We start from the raw sequence: 13,241 nt of genomic DNA, 5'->3' as shown, positions 1-13,241 counted from the left end.
TTTTTTTTATTTCATAACCTGGGATTCGAACCCGCACTATCGCCCTGCATGCATCCCCCGATACATTTCACATACATACTAATTCTTCCAAGTTGCTTCACGTTATGATCTTGCATTTGAAAGCCCTATTTGAATATTCATTGTGGCCAGCCGTCTTTGATGGCACGGTACGGTACGGGACAGGTACGGGACAGGTACGGGACAGGTACGGGACAGGTACGGGACAGGTACGGGACAGGTACGGGACAGGTACGGTCGAGGGTAATACGACACCGTCTACCGCCTTGATGACCGAGGCAAAAAAAGCATAGGGATGTTATAAATTTTTCAATTCTCCTATTTTTTAGGCATAACCTGGGATTCGAACCCGCACTATCGCTAGCTACATGCATTCCCCCATACACTTCGCATTCATACTCATTCTTCCAAGTTGCTCCACGTTATGATCTTGAGTTGGAAAGCCCTATTTGAATATTGCGGCCAGCTGTATGTGGCCAGCTGTGTTTGATGGTACGGTACGGTACGGTACAGATACGGGATAGCGCCAGGCGTGACACAAACACACAAACACCAAATTAAAGCTGTGTGGACCCTGGCTAGCGCCAGACATTACTGAAGTAACGTCTTCTGCATAGCTACGGGAATAATAATAGTTACAGTCCACATGTCACTCATGGAAGGATCCATGGGCTGAAAGGGGAAGTTAAGCCTAAAATGAAATTTTCACCATTTGTAGTCTTCGGGGTGCTGAGTGGAATGGTCTTGGGCTGAGGAAGCTGAGACGCTCCCTTCCTTCTTTATTCCCAATCGAACTCGCGCACTTCCACCGAAACTGGGTGACTGCGCCCTACTAGATGGGGATTTGTATGCAAAATCTCACTAAAAGCGCCGTGTCGTTCGTATAAAAGCACGGATGACCGCGATTGGCCCATATGTTGTTGTCTTCTGGACGCTGAGTCGACTGGTTTTGGTCCGAAAAGGCTGCGATGTAGTGTGCGGCCCTTATTCCCAATCGAACATGGCTGGACAAGCGCTCACGTGCTCGTGCGTACACCAGTCACCTGGTCACCGTGCCTGCAGGCTACAACTTACAGCATGTTTGGGTGAGTTTCTGTCACTCGAGTTGAACCTTTGCACCTTTGAGTTGAACCTTGGTGTGAAATTTGTCGCCTGCTGGCTTGGTGACCAGGTGACTGGTGTACGCAGGAGCACGTGACCACTTGTTCAAACCCAACCATGTTCGATTGGGAATAAGGGCTGAACGCCACATCGCAGCCTTTTCGGACCAAAACCAGTTGACTTAGCGTCCAAAAGACTACAACATATGGGCCAATCGCGGTCATCCGTGCTTTTGAAAAAACGACTTTCTATTCTTATTTCCGATATTTCTTACATACTATAAATCAAGTGTGACATATCATAATTATGCATGTGCGCAGCTGAGGCAAGAAGATCATCGTACATGCAACGTAGTGCTACTGTGCATGCGGCTGGTCATAGTCCCATAGGCTTACCATGCGGCTATGCAACATGAGATACATGACCACAACAGTTGAACCTGCAACACAACGAGTCCGTCGCAACGCTAGTCGGATCAGAACTGCATTGGACTGATGTTATTAATACACGCGATACACATTTTGCGAATCTGGCATGTTTCACTACACAAAGTCCATTCTTAGCACCGATTTATTATACTATGCGATACAAGTTCTTGCAAGAACAAATGTGCTCTTGATACCCATGTTATGATTATAAAAACATGAGAGTTCATTCTTGTGGGCAGTATATTCCCTTACACGACCATGCCTAATCGATACGCACTGTATTACAGTCTATGCACAGTTGAGTCACCGTGTATACATTGGTATGCTGTGCTTGGTGATATTCTGGCCTGGTCGTTCTTCGGCGCTCTGTTCTTCGACAACCGACAGAACTGTAGTACTCGTAATTAAAATAATTTGTGCACGGTGCTTGCGACTGGAATCTGATATCAGATGAGCGGACTAGCGTCAGGCACTGTGCAGCCCCGGACCTGTACACAATGACCTAACATCTGTTGGGTGGAAGGAGGGGGAGGGGGGGGGGGGGGGGGGCACGGAGAAGCCCCCGAACATGCATATGCAAACACCGACATGCGTTCTATTAAAGTGAAATGACTTGTTCATGAGTTTACACGTTTAATCCTTGGCTCTCGATCCGAGTTAAACTTGTTCATGAAATCAGACTTTATTCATCTGCACTGAACCTGGGATTTACTTTTAAAAATAATTGTTGTCGGCTTACCGCATGTCTGCTGGTCGGGCATCAGCTCCTGTCCGCGTGGACACGAACAGATGGCACGTGAACGCACGGACGTGCAGCGTCCCTGGCAGCAGCCTCGCATCAGCGCACACGAGTCTACCGCCGGGCTTGGTCACTGCCAACTGAACGTATGGAATACCACACACACACACACACAAGCATGGTGATATGAAAGCAATGATTAGGAACTAGAGTGGACATCTCATTATGCGTAACGGGAGTTTGATTGGATACATGTGTTCACACGGACACAAGTACAAACACAAACTTACATTATGTCTCCACATTTCCACCCCAACAACACAGATAGGCAGATGCGGATGTTTAACATTTGAGCACACAGATTAGTGAGAGAGAGAGAGAGAGAGAGAGAGAGACAGAGAGAGAGAGAGAGAGAGAGAGAGAGAGAGAGAGAGAGAGAGAGAGAGAGAGAGAGAGAGAGAGAGAGAGAGAGAGAGAGAGAGAGAGAGAGAGAGAGAGAGAGAGAGAGAGAGAGAGAGAGAGAGTGAGAGAGAGAGAGAGAGAGAGAGAGAGAGAGAGAGAGAGAGAGAGAGAGAGAGAGAGAGAGAGAGAGAGAGAGAGAGAGAGAGAGAGAGAGAGAGAGAGAGAGAGAGAGAGAGAGAGAGAGAGAGAGAGAGAGAGAGAGAGAAGCACAGACTTCTGAAAGAGAGAGAGAGACAGCAATGAGAGAGAGAGAAAAAGAAGGAAAGACTGCACATATCAGCATGATTGAACAACTGACCTGGCAGTACTCTGCCTGAAATCCACGGTTGGTCAGTCTGGCGCCGCTGGATTTGAAGATCAGAGTGAGGGTATGTGATGACGAGACAAACTCGGGCGGCGCACTTGACGCGCAGAATCGATCACTCGTGCAGGAATCAGCTTTCAGGCCGTCACGGATAGTAATATAATCGGACTCGCAACTGTATGTGAACACACGAGCATGATAATATATGACCTAGACGCGTGCACATACCATGTACCATGTATACGCCCGTCGCAAGAGAAGCACGCAAATCTGCACATGCACTGGATATGCATCCACAGATTTTCTCTTTTACCAATGATACTGTAAAAGCCATAATTATAACGAAGTGCTAACTCTAACGAGTTAACGAGGAGAAATCTGTCGTTAAAATAGAAATCGTTATACAGAAATTGATACATATACTGTCCTATTGAGCGTTGCGAATGAGTAAGAATCGTTACCTTTGCTACACATAAACTAGTCAATTTTGGGAAATCGTTATATATGCGCCTCATTAGAATAATGGCTTTTACAGTAGTGAACAAGATCTGAATGACACAGATCAAGACTTGCGCCAGATAACTGTCTGATCCACACAACTGGCGAGGCCATGTGAATCGACCACCAATGCACACCTGGTCTACACCACACGGAGTACATCGGCATAAAACGGCCAAGACAGTTACCTGTACACACCCTACACTTGCTGGGGTAACCAGTATAGAGAGCACGCTGCTTCGATAGAAGCAGACACTAGATGCACTGGTACCTTGAAGTGAAATTGGAGTTACTTTACCAACCAGCCTCGGCTACTGAGTACTGGGAACCCAGAGCCAACAGACATACCAACAACCTCAGCCATGAAAGATATTATAGTAACGACACACTGGATTGTGGAGCCGAAACTAGTCCAACTTCCAAATGCTTCCACACCCACATACCCGCCCACCCACACACACGCACCCACACCCACACACACACACACACGTGCGCGCACGCACCCCCCCCCCCCCCCCCACACACACACGCACGCAATCGTGCGTGTGCGCACGAGCACACTTGTACTTGTAGCACACCCTCCATAACCTCCTACAGACGCATATCCCCCCCCCCCCCCACACACACACAAACCAGCAGCCACAGCAGCATCATCAGCAGGAAAAGCAGCAATTGCAGCAGCAGCACGAGAAGCTTCAGCAGCAGCATCAGCCTCCTCCTCCTCCTCCTCCTCATCATCATCATCATCATCATCATCATCATCATCATCATCATCATCATCATGATCAGCAGCAGCACCAGCAGCATCACCGTGAACATCAGCACATGCCGACACAAGACACATACTTTGCATGGTACTCCAAGGCGAATTGCCTGAAGGTCAACTTGACACGCTGGCTGTGACTCTCGGTGATGAAGTGATACGTACAAACTTGATCGTTGAGATAGGGCTGCGGATGATTAGGACTGGTCACAGCTCCGCCAGCATCACCGTTTGCCATGTACTTAACTTCACAGCATGTCGATTCTGAACAGAAGCAGTCACAAACAAGCAATGCGCAGAGACTTCAGGTCGGCTGAGGGCGAAAAGCCTCACCATCACTATGCTCCCAGGTGCATATTTTGTCTTAGCCTGTGAGCTGTGATCATTGTAAAAAAACAAAAAACAAAAACATCCAATCTCCACCTTAGTTGAACACACACCTTGGTACAGGTCTATAGTATTGAAAAAAAAACCCGAAAAGAAATGGAAGTTCTCTACTGGTTCAAGGATACACTCTTGGAAGGCGTTGCTGAGGTCGATCACAGCTCGACCCACACCAAGTTCCAGTGTGAGAGCAGCATGCCGAGTCCACAGCTTCGGTCACAGGCCCCCTGCCGTAACCGGCCAGGTTGGTTAGGGCACTGTAAAACATGTAATTTTAGGTGCATTACTATTTCGGTGCCAGGGACCTGCCAGGTTTCAGGTGTAATGTAGAATTAGGCGACCAGCTTTCCCTTCACATACAGTGCGTCCGCTAGTGCCTTTCTGGTGTAATTTAAAGTTAGGTGCCCGTTTTCTCTACCGAATCACCGAAATTAAAGTTACACCGAAAATAACATGTTTTTCAGTATTACCGGACCAACCTTTGTTCCACCAGCACATGGTTTCTACTGCGGAGGGGGCTGTTTTACCCGCCATACCACACACAATGTACTGTAAATATACAAAATTCCGGCGCTGCAAAATTTCGGCACTTCACGATTTTTGACATTTCGGCGGCGATTTATTTTCGGCGTGGGGTAGAGGGCATAGTATAGTACGACAAATGCTGTGAAAAATTTCATCGGCGTTTTAATTTAGGCGTTTTGGGTCGGTGCCGAATAAAGCCGAAATTAAATAGCTGCCGAAAATTTGTATATATACAGTATGCAAGGCCGTGATACTACCAAACCAATCAAGAAACTGCTTACGGCTGTCATGCGGTCATGCAGAATGGCTTGGGTTAGAGGTGAAAATGAAATACCACATGCAGGTGTACCGTTGTTCAAAACAGATGTTTCACAATAGCATTGGCGCCAGGAAGGAAGCAGTAGACCGAAAACCTCCATACAAAGATGTTCTTGGCATGTTGTACTGCTGTTTTATATGCAGCCAATAGTCTTGTTGCATACTCCAATTGTGACCCGCGCTACAATTAGAGACTGTGCTCTTATTATTTCAAACCACCCTCACCCCGGTCACTATTGGAGACTGGGCTATTATTGGAGACCTGGGCTTTTATTAGAGAAAATACGGTAATCCTTGTTATAAGACAAACCATTTTGAACCCCCAGGGGGTTCTCTACACACCAGTGTAGATCTGTACAAGAAGCACTCACTGCAGAAGAAGAATCGGAACGCGAAGCCACTGTGACCAATGGACGAGTCGGTCTTGAACACCAGCGTCACCCGTCCGCCACTCGACATCACCGGCTGCGGTAGTTCACGGCCGCACAGGTTGGAGATCCGACGATCCTGCGTGCTCCCACCATCGTATATCTGAATGAACAATGGCCAACATCGGCAGGAGGGCCAGAGAAAATACTCGTATCTTTTGGCCATGCCATCCATACACGCAAGTGAGGCACCCGATCTTGCTCGTTTGTATACAGACTTTGACTCTTGCAACATTCGCAGGCGGGCCAGAGGAATTACTCATGTTTTTCGGCCATAACGGTGAATGATCCAAATCTTCCCAGGCAAGGCACTTATGCCTAATGACAAATTGAGAGAAACCGCATTCGTACCACTTCCATAGTGCCTAGGGCCATGCGAGCCCACCACTCCGTCAAATATGCACTTTGGGTCGGATACCCTCAAGCACATCTGTACATAAGGCATATCTTAGCAGATTCTGTAAAAAACCGGAAAGTTTAACAACCAAAAAGTATAACGCTTTGAAGTGTTGGCATGGTAATGTGCAGAAAGTTTAACGGTGGCTACCCGGCCACCCATCTGTATGCGCATCTTTACAAAGACAACTCAAACCGAGTTTGCGATAATGTTTCTTCAAATAATGAAGAAAAAGAAGGTCGTTAAAGTGTTGGACTTTGTGACTTGTTAGACTTTTCGGTTTAACAGTAGCCTGGTTATAGTGAAACCTGTCTAAGACGACCGCTCAAGGGACCTTCAAAATGTTGTCTCTGATACCAGGTGGTCTCCTTATCCAGGGTCAATTAACTGGAAATAGCATCCCTTGGTCCTGGTTCGTGAGATCTCTCTTTAACAGGTGGTCGCCGTATCCGAGTGGTCGCCTTGACAGGTTTTACCAAGAGTAGATAAACAAGAATGTGCAACTCGCGGATGGGTTGGCCCACAGCGGAATTTTTTTGTTGACGTAATCTTTTCGACGACGCACGCGCTGCGAGTCTTTTGGCAAGTTTTAACTCGTGCTCTTGGCCGGGCTTTAGACTACAAGGTGGGTGCCCAGCATGTGCCCTCACACTGCTCTGCGGCAAAATGCGCGTTTCTCTGAAAAAGGTGACGTCAACAAAAAATTCCGCCGTGGGCGGGGGTATCTGCAGATTGTGCAGGAGAGATCCGGAGTTGCACACTCTTGTTTATCTACTCTTGCTACTACTGTATACAGTTTTCTATCACAGCATCACACTATCCACTTTACCTGCAGGACATCATACTCGCAAAACTCTGCTACCTCCACGTTGAAGTGCTCAAAGACAATAAACACACGCCGATTGACTGGGGCCTGTAGTGGCATGCACGATAATCGCCGATGTCAGGCGCACATGCATGCATGTGGGCACACGCACACACATGCACAAGTACACGCACATACATAATTATACAAACACAATATTACATACACACAAATGCAAACACACAAACACACTTGCACACACACACACACACACACACACCTTGATCATTAATACACATTGCCTTGATAGGTTACACGATCCCCGTCAGGGGAGAGCGGTGGAAGAGGCTGAGGAGCAGCACTTCTGATGGCGCACTAGATGGTGACGGAGTTGGAACTTCCTATATGGCATGGGTACTCAAATGGGAAGTCGGCCCTTTCTGACACCGTTCTACGTTTCGTGCCGTCGCACTTGTGCCTGCCCAAGCCGCTGGACTTGAAACTGCGGTGACAGTTGCGGCATTGCAGAGTGACCGGGTTGCCGAGGTGCTCGGTGTGGGGAGCAGGTCGGTGATCGCACCGATGGGTAGCCAATCCACCGGGACTGCGGAACCAACGTTGGCAGAGACGACACTGGCAAGGGCCAGTCTGGTTACACACCGGTTTGGGGCAGTCCGCCAAGCATTTCTGATGCTTCTCATCTGATGGGAGAGGGAAGTACCGATCACATACTTGGCAGTGGACAGTGGGTGGGGGCGGCTCATGGACAGTGGGCGGAGGCGCCCCCGTCTCAAAAGCTTCGACCTAGGTTTCGAAAAATAAACAACGCCAGGCATGCTGCACTCACCTGCAGCCTGCATCCTGCAATGCATGTCCGGGGAGGGGGGGGGGGGGGCGCACGGCCGGAAACGAGCGTCCGAAAGCGGTTGCATGGTGCTTGAGCGGCCTGGTTGACTGTACACACTACAGACAGAAGGACTAGTTGCTACTGCTAGTATGGACGGCCAGTCACTGTGCTGCAGTCACTGTGCAAGCACGGCTACAGAAACACCCGGCTGACTAAACAAAAACTAGTGAGAACTGATCACTGCTGGGACTGCAGACTCTTCCAGACGTGGAAGCACCGGTTGTCAGCCACAAGAGCATTCCTCTTGATCTGGGTGCTGTATTGGACATGTTTGCTTCAGCTCATCCTCGGAGAATGCTGTTGGTGAACCCTGTCCAGGAGGAGTCCGAAGGTAACTGCCCGGACTTGTAACAGTTCTCTCTACTGTTGACGTGCCCTGCCGAACTTTGAAGCAAATCTGTATGTACTTACCATGTGCAGAGGCGACTGCTACATCCCTTCTATGTACTTTCATTATTAATTTTGTGATGCGAGCTATGGAAATACATGTACAATAAATGATTTAATTACATTTTGTTTTTCACGGTGTGTGAGATTCACGGCTTCTTGACATCATTTTCAAAATGGCCGACCCGGGACAGTAGCATGATGTCATCTATCCCCACCGCGTCCAGGCCGCAACCCCCCCTCAGCCAAATCCTGGACACGCCACTGGTGGGTGTGGGCGGTTCATGGACAGTGGGTGCGGGCGGCTCAGGGACAGTGGGCGGGGGCGGCTCAGGGACAGTGGGCGGGGGCGGCTCGGGCTCGGAACAACGGTATACATGCGGCGACAGTCGGAACGAGAGTCTACCAGATCATACCATCCCTCCACAGCATTCAGGGCCTTCAGATCTACACTAATACAGTCTTTCCAGTGTTTGCGTTGACCGCCAGGTGGATGGAGGGATGCAGTTGGGAGTAGTCCGAACAGCAGAATCTGTGGAATGCGCTCCGATGGCATGCGAGCAGCATGACCCAGCCACTCAAGTCGTTGTTGGCGAATCCGGACAGCAAGTGGGCGCTTGTCACCCTACATTTCCAACAGCTGATCACGCACATGCACGCGCACATGCATGCATGCACGCACGCACGCACACTCACACACACACACACACACACACACACACACACACACACATACATACACACGCACACGCGCACACGCGCACGCGCGCACGCTCACACACACACACACACACGCACACGCACACACATACACACACACACACACACACACACACACACACACATCCCCTCCCCCCCCCCCCCCACACACCCACACTATTCTATGACTTGATAAACGTAACGAACATGATATCAACAAATTATCCTCTTTCCCTCCCAGCATCGTCATTCATACATCAAAGCCGGATTTGTACAACAGCACCTACATTAAGCGAAAACTGGCAGCGGACGTTGTTTCCGTATGTGTCGTTGGGAAAGCGATCATGCGAGACGACACGTCGTCCCTGGTGAACGGCATCAAGACGCGAACCGCACATACCTGAGAGGTAACAGCAGCAGCAGTAGCAGCAGTAGCAGCAGCAGCAGCAGTAGCACACATCAGCACAGTATTCCACACGGCAGGCTCACACACCCAGTATGGCAACTTCACCATGCCTCGCCCCCAGGACGAAATCAATACAGTAGTAGCCACGCCAGCAAAAAGATAACAAAACCCTTACGCGTATCGCCAAGACTAGATAAACAAGAGTGTACAACTCCGCATCTCTCCTGCACAATCTGCAGATACCCCCGCCCACGCCGGAATTTTTTGTTGAGGTCACCTTTTTTCTTCACAAAAGTGCGCATTTTGCCGCAGAGCAGTGTGAGAGCACGTGCTGGGTACCGACCTTGTAATGTAAAGCCCGGCCCAATTGCACGAGGCAAAACTTTCCAAAAGACTCGCAGCGCTTGCATCCTTGAAAAGATCACGTCAACAAAAAATTCCCATCCATCCATCCCGCAGTTGCACACTTTCGTTTGTCTACTCTTGTTATCACTTATGTCTAGCTGCTTGCACAGCTGCCTAATAAGGTCTAGCTACTTTCACAGCTGCCTAATAAGGTCCCGGGCTGCGTATGGTGCTCCATGTGGAGAGGACAGAGCCAGCGGTAGCAGCACACATCGGCACCATAGTAATAGAAAAGTCCTGAGTAGATTCGAATGCTTTGAGTTCTGGGATCATTGCTGTTCTCACATTCTGCCAGGTTTTACAAAATTAGGATAGGTACCGTAAAGTCGCGGATAAAAGCCGGGTTTGCATACAAGCACATCGCGGATAGAAGCCTGAAAATCAAACGGGTCAATGCATATAAGCCTGTCGCGCGTAGAAGCTTGGCTTCTATGCAAGCGCGGATCGGGTAGGTCAAGAGTACATGCGCTATGTACAGTGCATAGTAAAACTGCCGCCATACCGGTAGTCAGTGGTAAATCTACGCGTGTCGCGCGTAGAAGCCTGGCTTCTATGCAAGCCCGGATCGGCCGATGTGCATACAAGCCTGGCAAAAATATCAGTGGTGCATATAAGCATGGTTTGCATACAAGCCTGGTTTGCATTGAAGCCTGATGCAGAAAGCGGCTTATGTGCTTATAAGCCCGGCTTTTATCCGCGACTTTACGGTATGCCACGGCAAAATGTATGGAGAAGCAGATCCCAAACCCAGATTTTTGAGATTCGAAGTGGATTTTTGATCCTCATTTCGGCCCAAATCGGACTTTCAAAAGCCAGCGGGACTGTTTCCGATGAATGGACTGTTGTAGATTTGAATGCTTCGAGTTCTGGGACCATTGTTGTTCTCACATTCTGCTGACTGGAATAAAAACTTGGTGTCGAGCACACATGAGCAGCGCAGCATTCACACCGACACGTTACGTTAGCAAAGGCGTCCAAGATCCTCGAGCTGGCTGTGTGTGGAGCTCTATGTCCAGTGGACAGAACCAGTGATACAATTCGCGTACAGCACTGACAAGGAAACTCGGAGTATCGGCAAACAACCTTCAACCGTCGGAAAGTTAGTTAGGGTGGTACTGTCAGCCACCTGGGGCACAATTCACTTGTTCAGAGGGGTGGCTCCGCTGAAATATTTCGAAAATTCAGAGTCAACTGTGATGTATCGGTGCTTTTGATTGATTCACTGGGTACTTGGGGGGCAAAGAGTGGTACAGTCAATACCGTAGTTACCGTAGCGTGTCCGACGCCCTGCTTCCTTACTAGGACTGTTCATGAAAGTGCCCTGATCTGTTGTTTCAGGCTCCTTTAAACATCCTAAAAATGCCTTGGCTTATAACGTGGGCACTGCATGGTCCGTTGTAGGATTTCAAACCAGCCGGGTACAAGCGTACTTGGCACAACTCGTGCACCCGGGTCACAGCCGGGTATGTTTGAGTGCGGCAACTGCACCGGGGAGTCGTAAAAGTATTTTTTCACGACTCTCCGATGTGTATGATTGTACATGTATGAACGTACTTGCCACTCATAGCACTGTCCACTCGTATTTGTCTGCACTAAGAGCAGTCCGTCATATTACTTATCAGTGTGCAACCCATGAAGTATTAAAAAAAAGTGCTCGACGCGACTCCCAACCTTGTCACAAGTGATCCAGTGTTCTTTTTCCAAGCGGGTCCAAGTACCCCCCCCCCTCCCCCGGCCGACTCTGGAGCACACACTGCATTGCCTCCTTGCCCCTCGGCCCCTGTGCGGGGACGTCCATGGAACCCTTTCAGATTTGATTCTAAAGGAAAGGATCAGCCCTGTAAATGTGCTGCAGGCTGAGTTAGCCAAACAGTGGTCTCCGGGTCAGACCAGGGCAAGGGAAGAAATGGTCTTACCCGAGATGTCTTCATTTCCCGCAGCCATGCCTGCTGCTAGAACAGCCGCAACGCTGCAGGACAAAAGACACGCATGCACAACAGCAGAAGCAGCACAGTCATATCAGGACTAAAGAGCGGCATCACACACAGTGCGACCAGTATGACCATGGTCGTACAGTCAGACCTCGCATAACCTCGCATAACCGCACACATCCGTTTCCCACAAAAATATCCGCATAGGCGAGGGAACCGGATAATCGAACACACATACTGTATGTGTGCATGACATATGCTGTAAATCGGTAACCAACGATTTTCTACCGGATGGCGAGGGATCCGGATAAACGAGGACCGGATAAGCCAGGTCTGACTGTACTACGTTCGTCCAGGATGGTCCGCCCCACTCATCCAAAAAAGGCAACAAAAAAAGTTGGCCGAAAATTTCCATTTTCACATACAGTCGCGTTCGGTGAAATCCGACCCAGAGTGCATGTTCGGTACCCTTGACTTCGGCGGCCCTAGACGCCCTGGAAGTGGCACGAACGTGGCTGTATGCGAACAATGTGCAATTACAATGATGTAGTTCGGAGCTGGTCCAGGGCGCCAGCTTTGCCCGATGGGTCGGATTTCACCAAGCGCAGCTGTACTTGCAGGTATTTTCACCCTTGATAGACCTGTGATTGGTAGTTGCCTTTGGTATATCAACCAAATGAAATGAAGTGAAACGACTGATACGAGGGGAAAAAATGAAAAACACCCCGAGGGTATCAGGGAGCCAGAGAGAGAGAGCGCATGTGGTGGACGTGGAACTACTTCATTGAAACGATTGAATGCCATGAAACACAAGTCCCTGCTCCGCCCTTTCTCTGAGCTCGTGATAAACACTGATCAGCTGGCGGTATCCACTGCTAACAGCGGAGTATGGTCTTGCTTGCATCATGTCGAAATGCATGCGAGCAGTACATCATGCTAGAGATCCGACTCCGATCAGAGATACAATTCCGCTTTTAAGTTATATCGATGTGATTCAGCATTGATGCCAGTTCAAACTCCGCCCCATGAACACTCTAACACCGACTCTGCTCAGTGGATAATGCCGGGAGAAAAATTGGTAGAGTTTGCTACCTTTTCTGGTATGTTTCATGCATGTTTGCTATGTGGATATAGAAATGGAGTAGAATTTTTAAAAGGAAGTGCCTGCCATAAAGTGCCTGCCATAAGGTCTGTACGGTTCTGCCAATTTCCCTGTTTTTCAAGCAGAATCTGCCAATTTCCCTGTTTTTCGAGCAGAATCTGCCAATTTTTCGAGCATTATCCACCGAGCTGTATGGGGGAATTTGTTTTGCCAATAGCTACAACATGGAGTCGT

At 49.0% G+C, this 13,241-nt stretch overlaps 1 protein-coding gene across 1 annotated transcript in view; it reads right to left on the bottom strand.

Annotated features, from left to right (window-relative positions):
- Window positions 1–3,187, bottom strand: part of LOC135827400 (fibrillin-1-like) — a 28,153-nt gene extending 24,966 nt beyond the window's left edge. Inside the window, exons 1-2 of the mRNA XM_065339894.1 lie at window positions 3,048–3,187; window positions 2,287–2,428 (exon numbers count right to left, since the gene is read on the bottom strand). Coding sequence (XP_065195966.1) covers window positions 2,287–2,386 — 100 coding nt within the window. The 5' untranslated portion in view covers window positions 2,387–2,428; window positions 3,048–3,187. The remainder of the gene's footprint in view (window positions 1–2,286; window positions 2,429–3,047) is intronic.
- Between the last annotated feature and the right edge of the window lie 10,054 nt (window positions 3,188–13,241).

The sequence above is a fragment of the Sycon ciliatum genome, chromosome 11, assembly GCF_964019385.1.
Source record: "Sycon ciliatum chromosome 11, ocSycCili1.1, whole genome shotgun sequence".
In the NCBI taxonomy this organism is placed as follows: Eukaryota; Metazoa; Porifera; class Calcarea; order Leucosolenida; family Sycettidae; genus Sycon; species Sycon ciliatum.
The sequence above is the reverse complement of the archived record's forward strand: the minus strand, read 5'-3'. Positions and strand labels throughout refer to the sequence as shown.